Genomic DNA, 24,650 nt, shown 5'->3' on the forward strand with positions numbered 1-24,650 from the left:
GGGCTTAAAGTTTAGAGCTCTGGTCTTGGAATCAAGAAGACCTTGTCTCGGTTCCATCTGTAAGACGAGACAGATTAGAAAATGGCAAATTATTTTATTGTCTTTGCCAAGAAAAATCTCAAAAAGGGTTACAAAGAATGACTGAAAAATGACTGAACGACAAGCCCCATGTTATTTTTATGGGCCAGAATCTGTGATTTTACAGTGTAGTAAAACTTGAGGAAACACTTTCTCTAGCCATGTAATTGGCTACTTAAGCTCTAAGAGAATTAGCCTATCATCACCTTGATATGGGTATGAAGCTAGATTTGAACCCATCTCTTCCTTCTAGCCATTATTCTAGGCTGGATCTCAGATCCCTTAGTATAATAACTGGTTTTCAATTAGCACTTTATAGTTTAGAAACTGTATTAACTCTTATAAGCTTCATAAAAACCTTATGAGGTAGGGACCAAAGATGTTATTATCCCCATTTTATAGATGAGGGAAGTGAGAGTCAGGGATGAAGTGATACATCCATGGCAACATAGCTAGAAAGCCTCTGGAGTGACATTTGAACCCAGGCCTTTGTAAGTCCAACACCAGTACCTCCTACCATTTTGTCTATACTATTTCAATTCTGAAACCCTCACCTTCTGTCTTAGAATCAATGCTGTGTATTGGTTTCAAGGCAGTTCTGTAAGGGCCAGGCCATGGTGGGGGGGGGGGGGAGTATTAAGTGACTTAAGACTAGGTCTAATACTAGTATTATCCTTAAATTAGAACGTAGGTATAAGAATATAGAGATTATATTCTCTATCAATCTTAAAATATTTTTATTAAAAAGCTATATTTCTACTAATAATTATAAAGATTTTAATAGTTCAAAAATCTGAGCTAGAAACAGACATCTAGTATCCAGAATTTTAATGTTACCTTTGCCACTAACTAAAACTATATCTTTTAAAAAATGATGACTCGTGTCATTAAAATGAAAGGAGTATTTTAAAAACGGGAATCTTCAGTGGAATAAACATTAATTATTAAAGTACTTTGAGATGCTTAGATGAAAGATAACAAGGAATTTTAAAACAGTTAAAAGCTGTCAAAACAATTAACTCCATACTCTAATTAAAATTATAAACTTATTTAAATTGTTTCAAAAGAATTTGTGTTTTAACTTGGGTTCTTAATTATAGATTGATTTATAAACTTTGTATTAACAGAGAATTATCCTAATTTTAGGTGTGGAAGGTAAGAGTAATGAATTGAGGGTAAACTCACCATTTAAAATGTGATTTTGAAAGTATATTTTTTATGATCAAACACTTCACCTTTATGAAACAAAATCTTAAGCCAATGATATTTTCATTGTTTTTGATATTTCATTGTTTTATCATGTAGCATATAGAAATGGACATAGATTATGACTACATAGGCAAAAATGGACCGTTGTATAGTGATTTTGATAACCAGTAAGGATATCCAGTGCATAGTAAAGGTTGCTGTTTTTTTTTTTAAATCCCATCTGTGTTCCCCTTCCCCTCCAAATCAGCATAATTTGCTTCCAATCTCTACTTGCATATAGAAAACGAATGATAAACAAGGGCTATATTGTCCTTTTTAGTTTTATTTTTTAAACTCTTACTTTCCATCTTTGAATCAATACTGAGTATTGGTTCCAAGGCAAAGGAGCAGTAAGGGCTAGCCAATAAGGATTAAGTGACTTGCCCAGGGTCATACAGCTAGGAAGAATCTAAGATCAGATTTGAACCCAGAATTTCTCATCTCTAGGCCTGGCTCTCAATCCACTGAGCCACCCAGATGCCCCGCCCTCTTTATTTTAACTTAATTTTTCAGTCCAAAAAACAAAACCAACCATGAGAAGTATATCTTATTCATTAGTATAATGTAAGCTCATTGAAAAGTGGTGATTGTTTCATCTTTTTTTTTCCTACTAGAATTGGGAATCTTGCCTTGCTCTTATTGGTGCTAAATAAATATTTGTTGAATTCAGCCCTTAGCAATGTGCTTACCACATTATAAGTGCTTAATCAATGTTTATCGTCTTAATTTTTGAATTGTAATGATGGAGGAGAGGAAAATGTGGGATACAGTATAAAAGAGACTTTGTAACTTTGCTTACCTGAGCTTAAATTAAGTCTGTGGCTCTGCTGCTGCCTTTCAGGCCTTTGACTTTGGGTAAGTAACTTTATCTGAGCCTCAACTTGATCCAATGTAAAATGCAAGAAATGGGCCAGATGACCTGTGAGAGCCTTTCGTAGTCTAAACCCGTGATGCCAAGTTTGAGAATCTGAGCCATCTCTAATCTGAGTGTGATGTCTTGCAGAAAAACTTGAAAGATAGACATCAAAGTTGTACAGCCTAGTGGCCACAGTAAACAACAATTGATTTCCCCCAAAAAACCAATTATCCATCTTCCTACCCTTCCCCACCCCTGTATCCCTTTGTTCCTGTATGTATATGAGTATAAACACAGATATGCATTTGATTCTCACTGTCTAGAAAAAAATTGATAAAACTCATGTTATGAAACACAATCTTTCTTCTCAAAGGCCACCTTCCTCCAACGTGAAAAACCTCCTCACAAGGGGCTTATTGAGTAACACATGACTTAGCCCCTCATCTGATTAGTTCACGGAAATGGATCATAAGACCGTGAAAAAGCCCAGAAGCAATTAGAGTTCTGAACACCCATACATTTTTCTTGAAATGTCACAGCCACGATGAACTTTATCAAAGGAAACCCGTGTGTATTTCAGCAAACACACACACACACACACACACACACACACACACACACACACACACACACAACCCCCAAACTGATTTAGAAAAGGTAGAAGTTCATTTGAAGGGTTATGTGTCATATGAATGAATTCCTTTCCTGCTTCTTCCCATCCACAGACTTTATTTCATTGATTGACTACGCTAAAAAATTGCGGAAATAAAAATATTACTTTTGTGTTACAGGTATTGCAGTGTGTTGCCAAGACTATTATTATGTGCCTTACTCACAGTTTCTTCCTCCAAATAGAATATCTGTTTTTCAAAACTCTTATCTTCTGTCTTAGAATCAGTAGAATAAGTATTGGTTCAAAGACAGAAGAATGTCAAGGGCTAGGCAATTTGAATTAAGTGACTTTCCCAGGGTCACATAGCTTGGAAGTATCTAAGATCAAGATCTGAACAGAGGAACTCTCATTTCCAAGCCTGGCTCTCTTTCCAGAGTTACCTAGATGACCCGATCGCTCTGGACTAGCCAGCTTATTTAATGGCACAAATTCTAGAGATCTAGTGCTTAGCCCAAGAGGTAGTAGCATGGAGTTTTGGAAAGATAACAGTATTTAAAGTTACAAATAGCTGTTTTAGAATCCCAGTTCTGCTAGTTTTTACCCGGGTGGTCGTGGCCAGATCATTACTAACCAGGTTCATCATGTTGGACCTGAGGAAGCTGGAGAAGGTGATTTTAAATGCTCATTCTGTCTCTGAAATCTTCTAATTTGGGACCATGGCATCTTGAATATAGTAGTAGGCACTTACTAATGTTTTGCAAATTGACTTAGGAACTTTGGTTTTATACATCCTAGGTAGGCAATATGAATTCACAAGCAGTCTGGCATTCCATCCTTTTTTTGTGTCCAGGTTGGATCACAAAGTTACACCGGGGCAGAAAAGTTATTGGAAGATTCTTCTCCCCTTCCCACTTCTCCAGATATGTCCAGATATATCTCTCCAGAGAGAGATGGGTGGATGGGTAGGTAGGTAAAGAGAGAGAGAAAGAGAGAGAGATGGGTAGAAGGATGGGTAGATAAGCAGAGAGAGAAAGCTAAAAAGGATAATGATCAATGATAGAGATAATAGAGATAGAAGATGGATGATAGATAATAGATAAAGATATATGAGAGATAATAGAAACTGATAGAGATATAATAGAGAGCAATACATAGATATGAGAGATAACAGAAATAGATATGAGATGGATGATAGAGATCATAGATCCATGAGAGAGAAGAGAAATCAACAATGTAGTTAGAGAGACACATGCACTGTCAAAGACAAAGAATGATGCTAGCTGTCTGAACCCAAAGCCAGGTCTCACCCTCCACTCTTCATTCTGACCTCCAGTATCCAATCTGTTGCCAAGTTCTGTTCATTCTTTGCCTCCAAAGTGCCCCTTGGCCTCCTTGGCCACTCCTCATTTCTAAATTATTTCTAAATCTCCTCATTTCTAAATTATGGCAGCAGCTTTCTGGTGGGATGTCCTGTCCCTGCCTCAAGTCTCTCCAGCCCATCTTCCTATGGTACAGGTTTGATCTTCTCTCTCTTCCCTCTTTGTAAATTCCACTGTCTCTCTTCTATGTTCAGGATCCAATATAAAATCCTCGGCTAGGCTTTTAGAGCACTTGAAAACCCATCTCCTTCCTCCTTTTCTGTATCTCTCCCCCATCACTCGTCACCATGATCCCTCTCCCCAGTCTCTACATCCTCCCTGGCAGGCCGACTGTCCCTGGGCCTGGAACATGCTTCCTCCTTCCTTTACCTCCCGACTTCACTGGCTTTCTTTCACATCCTGCCTTCTAGGAGAAGGTCCCCGTTACTGCTCGTGCTTCTTTCTGATTCTCTTCCACCTGATGATGGCTTTTTCTGGATTTACTATGATCACTCCTTGAAAAACATGCTGATACTCTATTGATACTATACTGAAAAAAGGAGTCTGACCTAGGAGTTGTAGTTCTAATAAAATTACAAATATAAGTGTGCTCTCTGCTCTGTTTCTAACAGGCCAAGAAAGATTTGGAAATATGACAAGGGTCTATTACCGAGAAGCCATGGGAGCATTTATAGTCTTTGATGTCACCAGGCCAGCCACTTTCGAGGCAGTGACAAAGTGGAAAAGTGACTTGGATGCCAAATTAACTCTCCCCAATGGCAAACCGGTATCTGCAGTTCTTTTGGCCAACAAGTGCGATCAAGGGAAGGATGTGCTCCTCAACAATGGACTCAAGATGGACCAGTTCTGCAAGGAAAATGGTTTTGTAGGATGGTTTGAAACATCAGCAAAGGTAATTTTATTTTTAATGAGCTTACATCCTTGCTAGTATCAGATGTGAAAAAAATCACACATTTCCATTTTTCTAAGGTGGAGGCTTGAAATCTGGTCATCGCCATAGAAAACCAGCCATAGCATAGATAAGCATAAAATAGAGAGGAAAGTCATTAGAACTGTAAGTAGATATTGACTTTTCAGGCAGTAGCTGTCTTGAATACAGTCAGTTTGGAAGGAATATTTTTAGGGGTTTTTGAAAAACAAAAATGGATCCATAAATATGTGTGTGCATGTATGTTAAACACATTAAAAATCTAAAAACCTTAGGGCACCTTAGATGAATTTAAATTATCTGGCTGGATAAATTATTGTATCTTTAGGTGCTGAAAGAAATCACAGATGTGTTGATAGATTCTTTTAAAAATATTTATTTGTTTCTTACATTAAAATATCCCAGAAATTCTCTCCTTCCCTCCCCTTCCCCAAATATAAAAGGCATTGTTAAAAAAAACAAACCCAACCTTTACTTTCTGTCTTAGACTCAATATGATGTATTTGTTCCAAAGCAGAAGAGGGGTAAGGGCTAGGTAATAGAGATTAAGTGGCTTGTCCAGGGTCACACTGTTAGGGCATATCTGGAACTAGATTTGGACTCAGGACCTCCCATCTCTAGGCCTGGCTCTCAATCCACTGATGCATTTAGCTGATCCTGAAAGGGTATCATTTGACAAAAAGATATGGTATATATAAAACTGTCTTGCTTGTTTCTTTTTATCATTCTATTTTCTCTGGAGGAAGACATGAACAGGCTATTTTTCAAATAATATTTCTGTTGCTATATGTAATGTTTTCTTGATTCTGCTTGTTTTATTCTTCATAACTTTGTATATTTTATCACCAGTATTTTTAATATTAGAAAGGTAGATTCTTTTTGAAAGAAGTAACTTTCATTTTTTCGCTATCTCCTTAGCATATAGCACAGTGCATTTCATTTTGTAGACTCTTACAAATAATTTTTGATTAATAGATTTAAAAAAATCCTTACTGTCCATCTTAGAATTAATACTAAGTATTGGTTCCAAGTCAGGGGAGCAGTAAGTGCTAGGCATTGAGGCTAAGTGACTTGGCCATTATATGTTATGCCCAGAAAAGGGCAAATGTTCCAATTTTCAAAATGAAGGAAGAAAATAAAATGTGTAGATTATACACCAGTGAGCTTTACTTTTATTTCTAGCAAAACCTAGAAGATGGTTATTAAAGGAATAGTTAGTAAATAAACAAAAAGGAAGCAGTGATCACAAAGAACCATTATGGTTCCATCAGGAATAGGGCATGCCAGACTAATCTAAGATCCTTATTTTTGATAGGGTTACTGAACTGTTATAGTTTCCTTAGATTTCAGTAAGCACATTTGGTAGGGTTTCTTTTGCTATTTCTCTGGAAAAAGTGGAGTATCATAGGCTAGATGATACTACAAATATTCATAACTCATTGAATTTCCAGACTCAAAGAATAGTCATCAGAAGGCCTGCTGTAGAACAGTTCCCAAATGGCCCTTTTTTTCTCTTTTAATATTTTTTTAATCAATGACTTGGATAAATGCAGAAAGAGCACATATATGCCGAGAGACATGGCTAGACTTAGAGACAAGGTCAAGATTTTGACAAATTGAACATTTAGCCAAAGTAAATAAAAGGCAATTTAATAGGGATTGATATAAAGAATTAGTCTTGGCTTCCAAAAATTAACTTCACAAGTACAAAGATGAGAGAAGAATAATTAGATTGAGGTTTGTCTAGAAAAAAAGATATGGAAAATTTAGTGTATTTAAGGTCACTCTAAGTCAAAAGATATGATATGACATTATTTAAAAAAAACAAAAAAGTAATGCAATCTTGGGGTACATTAAGAGAAGTGCAGCTTTTGAGAGTAAGGAGATGTTACTACTGTTATGGGGCAGCTAAGTGGTGCAGAAGATAGATTCATTTTCCTGGTCTCAGACACTTCCCAAAGGTGAACATGACTTGGCAAGTCCCTCAGTCTTGTTTACCTCAGTTTCCTTACTTGTAAAGTGAGCTAGAGAAGGAAATAGAAAACCACTCCAGTATCATTGCCACAAAAACCCCAAATTGGGTCACAAAGAGTCAGACACAACTGAAAACATCTGAACAGCCATGTTGTTATTGTTTCCCATGATTAGATTGCATATAGAGTTTTGTGTTCGATTCTGGCCACTACATTTTAAGCAGGATATAGTTAGGAGCAACTAGGTAAGTTCATTGGCTAGAGTACCCAACTGCAATCAGGAGGATCTAGCCTCAGACATTTTCTAGCTATGGGTCCTGATTGGCTAGCCTTTACCACTAGTTTGCCTTGGAGCAGGTACTTAAATCAATTTTAAGATAGAAGTAAGGGTTTTAAAAAAAAGATATGTTTTATTTTATGTTTTTAAGAAAAAAAGATATTGATAATATAATAGCAATATTGATACTAGTATAGTATATGGTACAATATTAATAATATGGTAATAATTAATATATTAACAATATGGTAAAGGGCCTTGAGTTTATGCTATATGAAGATTGGTTGAAGAAACTGAGGACATTTGGTCTAAAGAAGAGAAGATTCCACGGATCTACCAGCTGTCTTCAAGGGCTGTCCTATTGTGATGGGACTAGAAGCATTCTGCCTGAATGTAGACTTATAAGAAGAAACTTCTGAACAAGTAGATGGGTGGCCCTGGGGATCATCATGTTCTCTCTCGTCAGAGATCTTACATCATATAGTGGTTGGGAAGATGGCAGGGAAAGCGGTTTGGCAGGTATGGGTTGAACTCACAGGCCACTGAGATTCCTTCCAACCTGAAATTCATTCAACCATCAATAAACATCTCTTCAGTATTCTTTTGTGCCAGGCCCTGTGCTAAGTATTAGGGATCCAAATAAAAAGGAAAAAGATAGGCACTGCTCTCAAGAGCTCAGTCAATGAGGAAGGCAGAATGCAAATAATTGTGTACAAGGTAAGTTGGAGATAATCAACAGAGAAAAGACAGGGAGGTTGTGAAAGGCTCCTGTAAAAGGTGGGGTTTGAGCTGAGACTTTAGGAAACCAGGAGGCAGAGATGAGGGGGAAGAAAATCCCAGACCTGACTCTCAGCAATGCAGGGATCTGGGACCATCCTGAAAGACTTATGTAACATTCTAGAGAAAGAACTGCTGGACTCATCTTTCCCATCAGTGTATTTATGGTTTTATTTTGGGATTTTGGTTTGGTATGATGCATTCTACAGGGTTCCCCCACATGGAAGTGTGTTTTGCATGACAATAGAAATAAAATTAAAGAAATAGTTTTCAAATTAAAAATAAAAAAAGAAGATCACAAACCTGGGAGAGACCAGCTAGTGAAAATGTCCCGAGTCAGAAGATGGAGTATCTTGTTCAAGGTCAGATATCACATTCGTTTAGTAGTCATGTTGCTGTCATTCAGTGGTGTTACTCTTTGTGAGCCCAAGGGCCTTAGCAATCCTTGGGGAGTTCTTGGTATGGGTCCTGGAGTAGTTTGGACACAGTGGATCCTTTTGTCAGGTGGTCAGAGGTTCAGTGACAGTAGTAAAAGTGTTGTTCAGGCATTAAAGTTGTGTCTAGCTCTTCTTAAGCACATTTGGGTTTTTCTTGGTAAAGATGCTGGGGTGGTTTGCCATTTCCTTCTCTAGCTCATTTGACACATGAGGAGACTGAGGCAAAGAGAGTGAAGTGACTTGTTCAGGGACACCCAGCTAATAAGTGTCAGAGGTCAAATTTGAACCCGGGTTCCCCTAAATCCAGGCCCAGCACTCTATCCACAGAGCCAAGTAGCTGCCTCCCAGGCATACAGAGGTTTAAGTCACTTGCCAAAGGTCACACAATTAGGGATTTTATCTGAAACTGGATTTTAACCAGGTCTTCCTGACTCTTGTTTGCTTTATGGTCCCTTTTGCCTCACTGCCCACAATAGTATATGATGCAATATTGATTCTCCAGTTTTGTGTGTTCCTTGGGCAAAGGGCTAAGGCATGGGGAGAATTCAGAGAGAGTAGACAGCCTCCTAGAGAAAGCAAGGGAACTTAGGATCATTCAAGGAATCCCACAAGATTTAGGGGGACACTCAAGGCCACAGGTCCGTGGAGAGAGCCCTTCCTTCTGTTGCTGCAGGGAGATAATGGATGAAGCAGAGGTAAGATGGGAGCTAGGGCAGGGAAAGAGTGAGTCACTGATGAGCACTCATAGCAGCTTCTGCTTTCAGTCTCCAGGGGGTGTTGGAATGTCCCCCGGCTGTCCTAACTCAGGCATTTCCTGGATTTGGGCCCTCTGCCCATCCTGGTTCACTGGTGTTTTAGCATTGCCCTGGCAGATATCTCAGGCCTGGAGCAAGATGCTTTGGTATGTGGGGGTGGGATCGAGGAGGAGAGAGAGGGGATGTTCTTTAACCCACACTGATGTGTCAGCGTGTCACCAGACTTTCCCATCCCTCTGATGAATTGTGAGTGTGCCCCAAAGAGAAGAATGTGAGGGGAAAATAAATGACATTGGAATTCTATAATTTCTGATGTTTTATAAGGAGGCCCATTATGGCCTCTGTCTTTTTCTTTTAATTTTAAGTAAACCCTTACCTTCTCTCTTAGAATCAATATTGTGTATTGGTTCCAAGGCAAAAGAGTGGAAAGGACTTAGAAATGGGGGTTAAGTGACTTGCTCAGGGTCCCACAGCTACCATCAGATCAGATTTGAACCTAGAACCTTTCCTCTGTAAGCTTGGCTCTCGATCCACTGAGTCATCTTGCTGCCACCAACTCTGCCTTTTTATAACTTTTTCTTTGCTATTTTGGAGGTTGTTGCATCTATATTATAGCAGGATTAGTTTCCCTAGGCTCATGAATTCATGGAAAGAATGTTGAGATTGGATTCAAAATATAATAATGACAGTAAGTATTTACATTAATATGGTGTAGCTCTAAAAGGTTACATAGTGTTTTCCTCATAATATTATTATATATTCTTTTTTAAAACCCTTACCTTCTATCTTGGAATCAATACTGTGTATTAGTTCTAAGGCAGAAGAGTGGTAAATACTAGGCAAGGGGAGTTAAGTGACTTGCCCAAGGTCACACAGCTGGGAAGTGTCTGAGGCCAGATTTGAACCTAGGACCTCCCATCTCTAGGCCTGGTTCTCAATCCACTGAGCTGCCCAGCTGCCCCCCATAAATTAGGTTTCTGTCCCCCATTTTAAAGATAAGGACACTGAGACTCTGAGATGAGAGGAAGTAATTTATTTAATCCTACAGAGAGTTAAAATTAATTGTTGTTGGACTCTGAATATATAATAGGTGGTCACCAGGGATTTAAATTTCTAAATCCCAAATGAATTACTAAAGTAAAATGAATTTATGGTAGTTTATTTACAATAGAGGGAAGATATTAAGGAATGAGAGAGAGAGAAAACTCTGGCTTCCTCTGAGCCATTTAGAAATTTCTAAGCCCCAGCCAGGGGAAGCAAGTCTCAAGAGGATGGACCTTTCCTAGAGGCTTCACATCTCCAGAAAGGCAGGGTCACTAAGTCAGCCTTTCACTCACCAGTGATGACAGTCTAAATGGAAAGAAGTCTGGGTGTTTTGTCTTCTGGTCACTCCTCAAAGGTCTGTCTTCCAGTCTTTCTTCCGAGTTAAAGCCTCCTTCCATCAAAACTCGAATTAAGTATCTCTTCTTCTCACCTTTTGTCCTTTTTTTAAAGAATCTTTTTCTCTTGTGCCACCTCCCCTAAATTTCAGTATACCAATCACAGCAGATGCTTTTCTCCAGGACCATCCCCTCTTTAGTTTTCACCTTCTTTGGTTAGATTTTATCTTTTTGGGTTACTTAGCATCTTTTTGTGGTTAAAATGGGTAGATGTACTTAAAATACTGAGTTATCACTTTTTTGTAGATTAAAATCTAAAAATAGATTGTGGATTACAATTCTAGCTTCACTATAAAGGAAGAAAGTATAATTTAATACTATACTTTCTTATACATATGTATATATATAATATAAATAAACCTTCATTGTTACAATCAGGAGATACCCAAATCCAATCTTCAAAAGAGATTATTTTCCTGGCTCCATGTCCTGAATTTCTTCCTTCACTAAAGCATGCTACCTCTCAATGTAGTCTTTGTTGTAAGGCATTGTAAAAGTCTTCAACTGATATGTCTTGACTCCAGGCATAAAAAAATCAAAATAATAATAATAATAAATAAAATACATACATACATAAAATTTATTTTACTCCATGGGCCTGCTTTGTTATAGGACATATGGACATGGAATCTTAAGATCCCACTGGAATCCCAGCTCAGCCAGGTCCCAAGTCATGTGAATAAGCAATCTTGTGATGTGATCTTGTTTATTTGAATTTCATACTCTTAAAAGTTATCATTACATACAAATTATGATCATTGTTTCTAACCCAATGGAAATATGCAGTGCAAATTCCAAAAATGTAACCACTTCATAGGATTCATTATTTGCCATACTCAGGACATAGATAAATATTTTTTGAGCTTTCCTATATTTTTAAAATTATATTTTTCCAGATTATGTGTAAATATGATTTTTAATAATCATCTTCTGACATTTTGTGATCCATGTTCTTTCCCTCCCCTCTCTCACCTTCCCAAGATAGCAAGTAATATCATATAGGTTTTCATATAATACAGATCTCCATGTTTGTCATATTATGTTTCCATATCACTTATACTAGAGAAAAATTCATGGAGGAAATAAAACAAAGAATGGAATGCTTCAATTTGCATTCAGACTTCATCAGTTTCTTCAATGGTGATGGAAAGTCTTTCTTATTATGAGTCCCTTGGAGTTGCCTTGTTGATGATTATTTGTTCACAGTTGATCATCGTACCTGGTTGCTATTACTGTATACAACATTCTGGTTCTGCTCACTCCACAGAAGCCTTTGTATGTATTTTTGTGATTGAACATAGTTACATTTCTTTGCTGTGTCACCATGGGTATATTTTTCAGTTGTTCTGTTCTCTTGGCATCAGTTTCCATATCTGTAAAATGGCAATGTATTCTGCAGACTGTCATCCGTGCAGGGGCTTTTGGGAGGAATATGCTTTTGGGACCTGTAAAGCACCTTCCATAGGAGTGCAAATCATTATGATTTAATTCAGTGAAGGGGATTCACCCCTTCTTGGTTTTTTTCATCAGTTGCTTTCCAGACACATGATCGTATAGATAATGTAATTACTCCCAAATATCCTTGAACTCCTCAGTCTAACTCAATTTCTGGACGCCGACCTGACATTAGGACAGTGGATGGGCTGTTGATGCATTACTATGGCTACTCCTCAACTATGTGTAATGGAATATTGATTTCCCCCCGGTGTGCTCGTCTAAGAAATCAATACTTCACTAGCTAGCTGAGCAGTTGTGGATGGAAAAGAAAGTTATCTGTTCCCTGCAGGTTCCCTTCTCCCTAGGGCTCAGGGACTCACAGACAGCACTGTGGCACCAAAACAAGCAAGGAAACCGGGAAGAATAATGGGATTCTAGAAGGAGTGGATAGGGTGTCAGACCTGGAGTCAGGAAGACCTGAGTTCAATTCTGGTCTCAGACTCTTATTGACTTTGTAACCCTGGGCAAGTCACTTAACTCTATTTGCCTCCGTTTCTGTAAAAATATGTAAGATGGGTTGGAGAAGAAAATGGAAAACCATGCCAGGATCTTTACCAAGAAACCCTAAGTGGGGTCTTGAAAAGTCGAGTCAGACACAACTGAAATGACTGAACAATTACAAGATATGTAGAGCATCTCCTTGACTTACCAGTCTAGCAACCTCATAAAAAAAAAAAAAGAAATGAGGCTAATCTTGCATAACCCACTATTGATGGAGCAATGCTGGGCTTCCCTTCCTCAATAATTACAAACTGATCTCTGTGAGCTTCTTCATCTTCAAAATGGGGATGAATCATACTGGCATTCCCCATTTCCCGTAGAAAAATGCTTTGTAAAGTATCACCTAAGTGGGAGTCATCCTAAGTATTTGATAAAAAACTACTTGAAATGAATTAAAATGAACTTCAGTGTTTATAAAACTGTATTCTTCTGTACCGTACTTGCATTATTTATGTTGCACGTGCTGCATGAAACTGCGATTTATCTTGTCCACCAAGAGAGCAGCACAGCAAATTTGAGAACTTGGAAGAATTCCCATAAGGTTTTCTTTAGCAAATTGGATCCACTTTATGCCTCTGTGGCAAATGGTGAAAATCCCATGCTGCCTGCAAGGCTTTCTGGGCTCAAACAAGCACCTTGAAGAATTATCCAGGGGCCAGCGAAATGGCTGGATTTTACTCTAGGGGTTTCCAGAGGCCAAAGCAAAATGTTCTCTGCGCAGCATGTTAGAAATGTAAACAGCTATAATAAAACCTCTAAATGGCACATAACAAGAGCCAACGGGTGCTTGAAGGACTGCCGTACTTTAGCCTTGTGCTTTCTTCTGATTCCAAAGGAAAGATGCCAGAGAAATCCAGCCATAGACACACACACCGTCTGAAATGGACAGCGGTGGCCTGTTTTCTATAAAATATAGAGAGGGGGGCCACAAAAGGCCTCCTCCTAGGCTTCATGTCAGGCAGGGACCCAGGCCTCCCCAAGGTTTTCCCACTGGAGTATGATCTCTGGCAGGAATCATCTTCCCTCATGAGGGTGCCACCTCTGGGAAGTCTTCCTTCACAAAGGATCAGATGCTGCAGCCCTGAAGCCAGGCCTGCAGGATGCTGCAGCCCTGCCTGTGTCCTTGGGGTCCTGACTATGGACCTCCCAAGACTTCCAGGGGAATACTACCCTGTCACACCAACTCCGCCATGGCCTGGCAGCCGGGGGCATGTGCCATAACACCAGGGAAGATGGAAAGGGAGAGCTCCAGCCCTACCACCCAAAACACCATCCCAGGCTCTGCGTGTCTGCTTCCTCTATCTCTCAGGCTCTCATGCACATGCACAAGGGCTGCTGGTCTGGCTGGAGGATGTGGAGATGGAGCATAGTCTGGGGGAGTCCTTGATGCTGCTGGTGGGTGCCTCCTTCTAAGCTAGAAAGGCCAGAGTTCAGTTCAGGAGCTGAGCCCTGCACACTGATGCTGAGCACTGGTTTCTGGGAGCAGCTTCCTACTATTATATATAGCAAATGCTTCTTGACAGCAGAGGCTTTGTACCTTTGGGTACTTGATGCTCTCTGTGCAGCTGGCATTTAATGCAACCTTAAAAAAAAACCAATCCTTCCTTTGCATCTTAAAATCAATGGTTCCAAGGTAGAAGAGTGGTAAGGATTAGATAATGAGGGGTAAGTGACTTGCCCAGGGTCACACAGCCAGGAAGTATCAGAGGCCTCCTGTATCCACTGTGCCGCCTAGCTGCCCTGATAGTGTAATGAATTCAATTCAGTGCCATCCTTGGAATTTGTTATTTATAAAACACATGACTTGAACAAGTTATTTTATCATTCTTCTCTTCAGTTCCCTCCTATGTAAAATGAAGGCACTGGACAAAGTAATCTTTAAGGTTCTTTCTGATTATAAATTATTATTTTATGTTCTTAAAGCAACAGAACAGGAACAAATCAAATAAGTTTAAGGTAATCATCCTATTTCCAGGTAGGCAGTCTCTTCATTCTCTTTAGTGGGAGAGTTTTCCGCCCCATCTTCAGCCATAACTCACCCCACCTCAGTGTTGTTCCTAGAATGTTCTTCCTTTTATCTCACCTAGGCAGGTTGGAGTCTTCCTTGGTCTAATCATTTGGGAGGAATGATATCAAGATTATCAGAAGACTGTGATTCAAGATTTAAACTTAAAAATGACGTAAAGTCATCTAGTTCCAGCCCTTCGAGTCCAGAGTTGAGAGTTTCCCTTTTGTATCAAATGGTGGTTTTGAAGTAGAGAATGTGCCGAGGTCTCTTCCAACTATTCCTATTCCTATTATATGTTATTTATTATTACATCAATACATTATATATAGTATATTATTTGTTATATAATGTATATTATTTCTATTATCATACAATCTCATATTTGGTCATTGCTCCGCCTCTAATCTTCACCATTTAGAACCTTTAGCAAGCATCTGCAGCAAGTCCATTGTTTGCAGGGACCAGAGCCGGCTTACCATCTAAGACACCAGTAGGTGTGGATGGTCTTGATACATATAAATCAATATAAGTATTGTTGGTGTTTATGAAAAGGGGAAACCCCCGACTCCCAACAGAAGTCAATTGGGTGCTGCTTCATCTCTCGGTCCAGGAAATGACTGGATGAGGCCGTCTGGACATTTCCACGCGCCATCTCCCGGGAGAGATTTATGTGACTGATGACTTCTCTATTCACCAGGGGCTGCTAAGCCATCTGAGGAGGCCTGTGCAGCCTGCCTAAGCGATAACTTGTGTTTGTGTTTACTGGGTATGCTTTTAAATGTTCGCTATGTGAATGACTGCTGAGAAAATTCTTGAGTAGGCTGAGAAGGTAGGTGTGCAGGAGCACATGGCTCTGATTCTGGGGGCCTCGGTGCAGGCTTCCTGCACTATGTTTGTGCAGGTGGGCCAGGGGGAAGGCGGTACCCGAGCAGCCTGGAGACTCCCTCTCAGGAATCCCCATACACCGCTCTTCTCGGATGGCTTTTAGTGCCTTCTTTACAAGGGTGCTTTGGAAGGGGCTAGTCATGGTTGCTAGAGAGCCAGGCCTGGCATCAGGAGGACCTGGGGGCACATTGGGCCTCAGATTTGCTGGGTGACCCTGAGCATGTCATTCAACCCCACAGGCCTAGTCCTGGACACTCTCCTATCTTAGAATTGCTACTGAGACAGAAGGTAAATTTTAAAAAAAAAAGAAAGAAAAAAGAAATGGAGTAGTCTGGTATGGTGAGCATCCCCTTCCTACAAAGGAGCAAATCCATGGGATCATCGATGCTCCAGAGGTCTGCGGCTCATCTATATTGATCCAGAAGCAATCTTAGTGGCCAAAGACCTGCCCTTTCACCTTTTAGATGGGGAAACTGAGGCACAGAGCATTTGTTTAAGTGATTTGCCTATGGCCATGTTTCATTTTATTTCCTCCATGATTTTTTCTCTCATGTAAGTGATACATGTCTTCTTTCTCAAACATGAAAATAGTATTGTATGATAACACAACACACATACAGTCTTATGGCCTATGACTCATCACCTTGGGGAGGAGGAAGGGACTGGAAGGAGAGAGAACAGGAATTGTAAACCTCAGAAAATGGTTATTAAAAATTGTATCAACATGTGAGAAAAATATTTTTTTTTAAAAAATGAAAGAAACAAAATTCTAGTTATTCTATGGGATAAGTTAAAAGTCATCTTAGGGGAAGGTACTAGCTTTAAGTGCTAAGTGGATCAGGAAAGGCTTTTCCAATAGAATATAAGATTTTATCTGGGTCCAAAAGGGAGTCAGGAAACCCAGGAGAGTTGAGAGGGAGAGAATTCTAGGCATGGGGAACAGCCAGAGGAAAAGCACCTAGACAGAAAATGGAGCATCTTGCGCAAGGAAGCTACTGTCTCTGGATTGCTGAATATATGGAAGAAAATAAGATACAGAAGAACATCTGGGTAACTCAGTAAATTGAGAGCAAACCTAGAGATGGAAGGTGCTTCCCAGGTGGGTGACTCTGGACAAGTCACTTGACCCTCATTGCCTAGCCCTTACCACTTTTCTGCCTTAGAACCAATACTCAGTATTAATTCCAAGATGGAAGGGAAGGGTTTAAAAAAAAGATAGAAGAAAACTGAAAAGGTAGCAAGGGGCCAGGTTATGAAGGGCTTTAAAGGCCAAGTAGAGTTTTAGATTTGATCCTGAGATAATAGGGAGCCATGGTAGGTTATTGATCAGGGGATAGAGGGAGGGACATGGTCAGACTTGCATGTAAGACGATAAACCAGTTCTCCAGAAAAGACCACATGTGGGGTTTGAAAAGCTTTTCCGCTCACCACAGAACAATAAGTGTGGCTCTTTTCTAAGTGTTTGTGCTAATTAAATTTCACAGGGCTATGAAAAACCTTATTATGGAGCTGAGGAATTTAGAGCCATAGTCATGTAGAAGACGTGTGTTTTATTTACAGCTGGTTTATTTGGGAAGAGAAAGGAAAGAGGGACACGTATCAGCTTCTAACTGTGAGTGTGTGTGTTTTGTCCCAGCCTTTCTTGCTTCGTGGTACTAAGGGGACCACAAATGACAAATACTGAATTAGTGCCGGGATGAGTTTTTGTTTATGTGAGCTGGAAAGGGAGCCGAGGCGTGGGCTTCCAGGGCCGAGGGCACCCTGGGTCTTGGCCTCTGGGGATGTACGAAAGGCTTTGGAGCTGCGGTCCTGGCGAGAGAGCCGTCCTCAGGTTTTTCAGGGATTACCATATGGAAAAAGGACTTGTGCGGACCCAAAGGCAGAAGTAGGAGCGTGAGGAGATGTCATGGAGAAGCAAACTTGGGGTCCTTTCAGGGAAAATCTTCTTCCTCATCAGGGCTGTTCCTAAGTGGGATAGGCTGCCTTGGGACAGAATGAGCTTCTCATCTTGAGAAGTATTCAAGCACAGCTGAGGTGATCCCTGGTTGGGGGTATTGGGATAGATTGCCCTCTGATGTTCCTTCCCACTCTGAGATCCTGCGCTTCTTTCAAGTTAACTGGACCCTTAAAAGGGGGGTTTATGAGCTCATGAAGAGATGAATGAAATGTTAGTCTGGTAGGGGAGCTGCCTGCGGACTGGGCCTAGAGCCAGGAAGATCTGAGTGCTGATCCAGCCTCACATGCTCTGGGCAAGTCACTTAGTCTCACTTACCTCAAGTTCCTCTTTATTTTTTTTTTTAATACTCATGAGGAAATCCCCAAGGCTGGTGCTTTTGCACTAAGGAATCGCTCTCCTCTCTACAGAGGGCTAGATTCCAGAAAGGGCTCTTCATTCTGTCCATACTTTGTGTCTTCTTGTCATCTTCTCCCACCAGAATGTGAGCTCCCCGAGTTCAGGGATCATTTCATTTTTGTATTTGCATCCCAGCTATCTAGCACAATGCTTTTTTTTTTTTCTAACCCTTCCTTTCCATCTTAGAGTCAATACTGGGTATTGCTCCTAAGGCAGAAGAGTATAAGGGCTGGGCAATGGGGGTGAAGTGGCTGGCCCAGGAAGTGTCTGAGGCCATATTTGAACCCAGGATCTCCTGCCTCGAAGCCTGGCTCTCTATCCACTGTGATACCCAGCTCATCTTTAAAATGGGGATACCAACAGCACTTAGCTCTCTGAATTGCGGTGAGGCTCCAATGAGATAATCATTGTAAAGCACTTAGCACAGTGCCTGGCACACAGGAAGTGCTATGTAAATGTTCCATATGGATGCATTTGTGTGTGTAAATGCTGGAGACAGATACAGATGGAGGGATGGATGCAGCTCTGTGTGTGGATCTCCTAGCCCAGAGTCTGGCACTGAGGCAGTTCTAGAAAAATGTTAGTTATCATTCGCTACTCTCTATGGGCTCCTCTGTGGAACTGGGACTCTTAACCCGGGCCCCTGAACTGGCTAATGGACAGAGAGCTAGAGAGGTAGATAGAGAATGATTTCCATTTCATTGGTTTCTATTTTGAAGAGTCCATAGGCTTCATCAGCATGCAGAAAGGGTCTGTGACACACATCCAAACAGGTTAGGAGCCCTTACAGAGAGAATTAAAGCCATGGCTTCCTGTTCTCAAACAGCGGAAAAGCATTTCTTAAAATAATAATGCAGGGACTGGAAAATGAGGAGGTGGGTTCTAACCAAATTCTGTTACTAACTCCGTGACCTTAAATAAATCATTTCAGACTCACTTTCTTCATTGGCAACATGAGGAGGATGGAAGGAGGGAGGGAGGAAAGGAAGGAAGGAAGGAAGGAAGGAAGGAAGGAAGGAAGGAAGGAAGGAAGGAAGGAAGGAAGGAAGGAAGGAAGGAAGGAAGGAAGGAAGGAATGGAGGAGGGAAGGAAGAGAAAGAGGGAGGGAAGGAAGAAAGGAAGAAGAGGGAAGGAAGGAGAAAAGAAAGGGAGGGAAGGAAGGAAGGAGCTATGGAAGGAAAGAGGGATGGAAGGAGGGAGGGAGGAAGAGTAGGACAGAAGGAAGGGAGAGAGGAAGGAGGGAAGAAATGATTGGAGGAGGGAAGAAAAGAAAGGAGGGAAGCAAGGATGAATGGAAGGGAAGAGAGTTAGAAGGAAAGTGAGAGGGAAAGAAGGAAGAGAAGAAGAGAGGGAAGGAAGAAGGGAGGGAGGGTTGAAAGGAGATTCAAGAAAGGATGGAAAGGAGGAAGGGAAATTCAAGGAAGGAAGGAAGGAAGGTTCAAATGAGGAAGAAAGGATGTAATAAGCATTTATTAAGTGCCTCCTACATTCCAGGTACTGTGCTAACCCTTTTACAGATAGCATATTTGGTCCTCAGAAAGTCATTGAAAAGTGATTGCCATTTTAAAGTTGAGGAAACTGAGAAAGACAGGTTAAGTGACTTGCCCAGGATCTCACAGCCCATAAATAAGTGGGTTGGAACAGACCCACTGCAAAGTCATTTCCATGCTAACATCCCATGACCTTAATAGCCAACATTCAAATCTCTTTGTGCCCATTATAAGTGCTAACCATAACAACATCCTGGTGATTTAGGTATTTAATGCAAACATTCTTAAACCCATTTTACTGAAGAGGAACCTGAGTCCTAGAGAGGTAGATGATTTGCCTAAAGTCACACAGATATTAGGTAAAGTGCCAAACCTGCTGTTTGAACCTATGTTGTTTGATTCCACATCTGTTGTTCTTTCCATAGCAACCTGCAGCCAGCGCTATATAAAAATAACATATTTGAAAATATATTCCATTAATATCAAGCCACAAGGCTCTTCGTTGGCTTTTAGCACATCTGTTTTTAAGGACAGCTTGTAGGTGGTTTTTAAAATCTATTTTTGAGGGATCCATGCATATGAAAATCACATTGTCAGTAGAGGCAGGGATTAAATCATAGCATAGCAAGTGATGAGACCGATAACAGCGGAGAGGATTGGGCATTCTCAGTATCTCTTCAGACTGTAAGAACATAAATAATCCATATTCCTATTCAGTGTGTGTGTGGGAGGGCGGTTCATACACAGAGATCTTGCTGCTGATGGTGATAGTATTTATTCATAGGTACAAATGTGACTGGAAATACTAGAGTAGAAGCTGGGCTGTTTTATGCAATTCAGACTGACAGTGTGTCTGCACACAGAAAGCCCAGGTTTTTGTACTCTATTTATGATTGATTATCCATAGGCTTAAGAATCAGAATAAAATCTTGGCTCTGATACTTAATATCTCTTGGCCTTTTACGAATATCTGTCTGTCTGTCTATCTGCCTGTCCCTCTCAGAGGCTCAGTGCCCTTCTTCATGCAAAGGGGCCAATGCTATCTTTGTTGTGATATTCAGATGAGAGGATGTAGAGGGCCATTTTTTTGTATCCATCAAAGGCCTCATCCATGCTAGGTCTTGTTATTTATTGTTGTTCAGTTGGGCCTGACTTTATATGGCCCCATTTGTGATTTTCTTGGTAAAGATATTGTAGTGGTTTGCTATTTCCTTCTCCAGCTCATTTTACAGATAAGGAAACTGAGTCAAAAAGGATTGGGTGTCTTGTCCAGGGTGATACAAATAGGAAGTGTCAGAGGCCCTATTTGAACCTGGGGAGATGAGCCTTCCAGACTTCTGGACCGACTCTGTCTCTTATGCCCCCTCTCTGCCCTACCTCTTGTTACTTAGCCGGCCTCTTTGGTTACATTTCAAAGTCATGCTTATGTCGTATTAAGATGCCTGGGCAGCTGACCCAAAATTAATAGGACAAGGGTTTTAGTGGCTTTTCTGGTAAGTAATGAAAATGGATTTGCAATGATCTGTCAGCATTCTCTTTTAACTCTATATCATTTATTGATGCCCTGTAATTCCCATGTTTGAAAGAAAAAAGCTTGTTTAACTCACAAATAAATGCATGATGGGATAGCATTAAAGATTTTCTTGCACAGAGGATCATATGGCTTAAAAATGGAAGAAACTTTAGTGATTATTTAGTATCAGGATTCTTAACCTTGGGGTTGGTGAATTCATTTTTTGTTTTTAATTTTTGATAGCTATATTTCAACATAATTGAGTTTCTTTCTAATTTTATGTATCTTATATGCATTTAAAAGGATTACTGTGAGAAGAGTTCACAGACTTCAGCAAACTGCCCAGTGGTCCATGACACAAAAATGGATAAGAACCCTTGGCCTAGTACAGCACCTTTATTTTACAGATGACAACATTGGGGGCTGCTAGAGTGGGGTGGATTGAGCCACATCCCATAGAAAATCAGTTGTAGTTTGATTTAATCATTTGAGGTGGGACATACTATGATGGGACAACAGAAAGAGCAATTATAGCGTAGGAAAAGATGCTTCCTTCTCTGTAGAACAGTAGGGAAAGCAAAGCCTAGAAAGAACCCAGCTTTTGGACTCCCTTATGAGTGTATCTTCCATCATCCCACAGTTCCCAGGCCAGAAGGAAGTACCACTTTAAAGATATAAGTCCCTTTTTTGTTCTGTGGAATAAACAAAAACATTCTCACATTTATATATAGAAAAACTTCATGTGTATACTTAATTGAATAAAACTGTATCTTAAATATAATATATATATTCTGAATCTGAAAAACAATTCTCTCTTCTCCTTCCCCTTAAAAAAAAATCTTCCTTTTGTTCCAAGGACTTTGCATACTTTGCTTGTATCATCCCTTTTATAAGGAATGGGCACCCATCATCTCCATCTTTACACACATATATATATATATATATATATATATATATATATATAATTCACTTTCTCTTATTTTCTCTATCCAACTGGAAAAAAAAACAACAAACAAACCAGCAACTCATAGTAGACTTATTGATCAAGCAAAACAATTTTCCCATTAGGCATGTCCAAAAACGTATCTCTCTTTTTACACGGAGAGTCCATCGCTTCTGTCTATTGAAGCATCTCTTGTTTATCAGGATCTAATTTCAGGTACCACCATCGCACCTCTGCTGAGAGTGATCCTTCATTCCTCAGGTTCTCTCAGCCTTCTCCCTCCACTCCTTTGCATTCCTCTAACCTTCCCTTGGCTTAATTATAACAACAATATATTATATATAATATATTATTATATATGACAATATTGTGAGAGAAAGACAGGAAGAAAGTTTTGCAAAGGATACTGATTGCAAGAATTTGCAAAGAGGGTCTGGTACATGCACAGAATTATAAGGACCCTATTCTAAGAATCTAGGGACTTTATAAAACAGGAGACAAGGCCACAGTTGGGGAGCTGTTGTTCCTTTCCTTTGGAGGAGACTGGAAGGGTTACTTCCTGTGGGTTTACCTGCCTGTCTCTGGAGGAAGCCATTGATTCCCTCCTTCCTATGGCAAGCCATTGAGGGATACTGTGTCTTGAGATCCTGCCAACCTTGTCTCCATACTATCCATCTGAGTTCCTGAGATCTGGTATCCAAAGTGGTTTTGTGACAGCGGAAAAGAAACTTGCCCAGTGACCCGTCTGTGAGAGAAAGGCCTGGAGCCATCTTGGCTCAGACCTCAAGAGGGTGAACTTGACAAGAGTTCAACCCTATCAACTTCTGATGAACTATTAACTTGTCCACCATCAAGTTGGAGGATAGCTCAATAGGTCAGGAAGTTAGATAGTGAAAGGTTTCAGATAGAGTAGGAAAGGCAGCCAGAAGAGACGGAAGACAGTTTTGTGAGAGGCCTGCAGGCCAGAGGGAGGAGAATCCAGAGGATTTAGTTTAGGGACTCTTCTTTGCTGGTCCTTCTCCCTTTCTCTTTTATTTAAAAGATCAATAAACCAAAAAAAAAGAAAAAAAATTTTTATCATCGTATATATCAATCAGATAGCATTTGGACTTTCAGCTGCAGGTCAGGCCTACCATTTGGGCCTACAGCCCGTTTGCCATCTAAATCTTATTCATCACTGGCCCAAAACTTTCAAGCCCTTTTAGACACTTATTTAAATATATAATAATAAATAAATATAAACAAAAACAAATTTATTAAGTAATTATTGCTATTTACTTATTAAAATAATATTAAAGAATACATTTATTTATTTAATAATAAATATGTAACATTTTCCTTATTTAATAATTTTTTATTTAATAATTTAATTAATTAATTATTTAATTATTGTATAATTGTTTATTAATTAATTATTTAATTAATTATTTGATAATTTCCTTTTTTAATAATAAATATGTAACATTTTCCTTATTAACCTCCCTGAGAGGAGGTTCTGTGCTATACTGACTTTTTATCACTATTACTGAGCTCATTGTAGCCTTCGTTGAATTGAAAATCTATAATGGGGAATGTTTTTCATGGGAAAAGTGGACTAGAATGAAGAAGGAAGTGGGGAAGATTTTGAAGTTGTTGAGCAAAGGGCTTTCTCCATTAGTCCCTAAGGCTCACAGCTCACTCGCACAGGTCTCAGAGTCATCTCAGGACCTAGCCCAAGCCAATGTCTGTTCTCTTTTTCCCTCTAGGAAAATATAAACATTGATGAAGCCTCCAGGTGCCTGGTGAAGCACATACTGGCCAATGAGAGTGACCTGACACAGTCGGTGGAAACAGATGTGGTGAAGCCAAATCTTTCTCCCTCCAGAGTCTCCAGCTGCTCCGGCTGTTCCAGGTCCTAGGCCAGTTCTCCTAGGCCCGTTCTGGTGGGAATCTCTCAAGGGCGATACTGTGGCTCCATCTGCTGTGACTGGATATTTATTGTTTCCGTTGAATGCCAGGATTCTGCACCAAGATCTGCCCATGTGTCCTGCAAGAGAGAAAACTCCATTGATTGTTTTCAAAGATCACCAACACAGTGTTTACAAGTTTTCAGAAAATTGAGTGTTTTACAAGCTCCTACTCCCTGCTGGTCCTCCCCACCCATCAGGTTAGAGCCTCCTGGTCCTCAGCTTTTTGTAGATGGGCAGCTGCCCATTGTCTGCCGGGCCTTTGAAAGGCTTCAGCCTGCTCTTCAGAGAGGGCAGGAATCTCAGAAACACCCTGCCAGGGCTTCTGGGTATCAGTGCCAAAAAAGGTCATGTCTGCCTTTGAATCTTCCCCTTCCCTGGCCCCAGTAGTGGAAAACCAAGTTACAGACCTCTCCCTCTAAAAGCTTTTCTACATGCTTCTTCCTACTCAAGTTGTGGGGTGAATATTTGACTTAGAGTATGTATATATAATATTGTTTTTTCTCAAGTGGAAAATAAAACATGGAAATATATAACTTCTCTGTTCCTCTATTATTTTCTCTTCTGAATGTATAAGCACATTTTTTTTCAGAATCATTTCATAGACTTCTGAAATGTTTTCATTCCAGAGAGGGCCTTGGAAGTTGGCTACTCCACTGCTTTTTACAAATGAGGAAACTGAGTCACAGAGGAACATGGCGTGCCCAAGGTCACACAACTAATTTTTTTTTTAATCCTCACCTTCTGTCTTAGT

General features: G+C 40.0%; 1 protein-coding gene across 1 annotated transcript in view; it reads left to right on the forward strand.

Moving 5' to 3' along the window:
* The window catches only part of RAB38 (RAB38, member RAS oncogene family), a 39,091-nt gene extending 14,659 nt beyond the window's left edge, over positions 1 to 24,432 (forward strand). The window contains exons 2-3 of the mRNA XM_001362328.4: positions 4,786 to 5,066; positions 23,696 to 24,432. Coding sequence (XP_001362365.1) covers positions 4,786 to 5,066; positions 23,696 to 23,848 — 434 coding nt within the window. The 3' untranslated portion in view covers positions 23,849 to 24,432. The remainder of the gene's footprint in view (positions 1 to 4,785; positions 5,067 to 23,695) is intronic.
* Positions 24,433 to 24,650: the final 218 nt, after the last annotated feature.

The sequence above is a fragment of the Monodelphis domestica genome, chromosome 4 (genome assembly GCF_027887165.1).
Source record: "Monodelphis domestica isolate mMonDom1 chromosome 4, mMonDom1.pri, whole genome shotgun sequence".
In the NCBI taxonomy this organism is placed as follows: Eukaryota; Metazoa; Chordata; class Mammalia; order Didelphimorphia; family Didelphidae; genus Monodelphis; species Monodelphis domestica.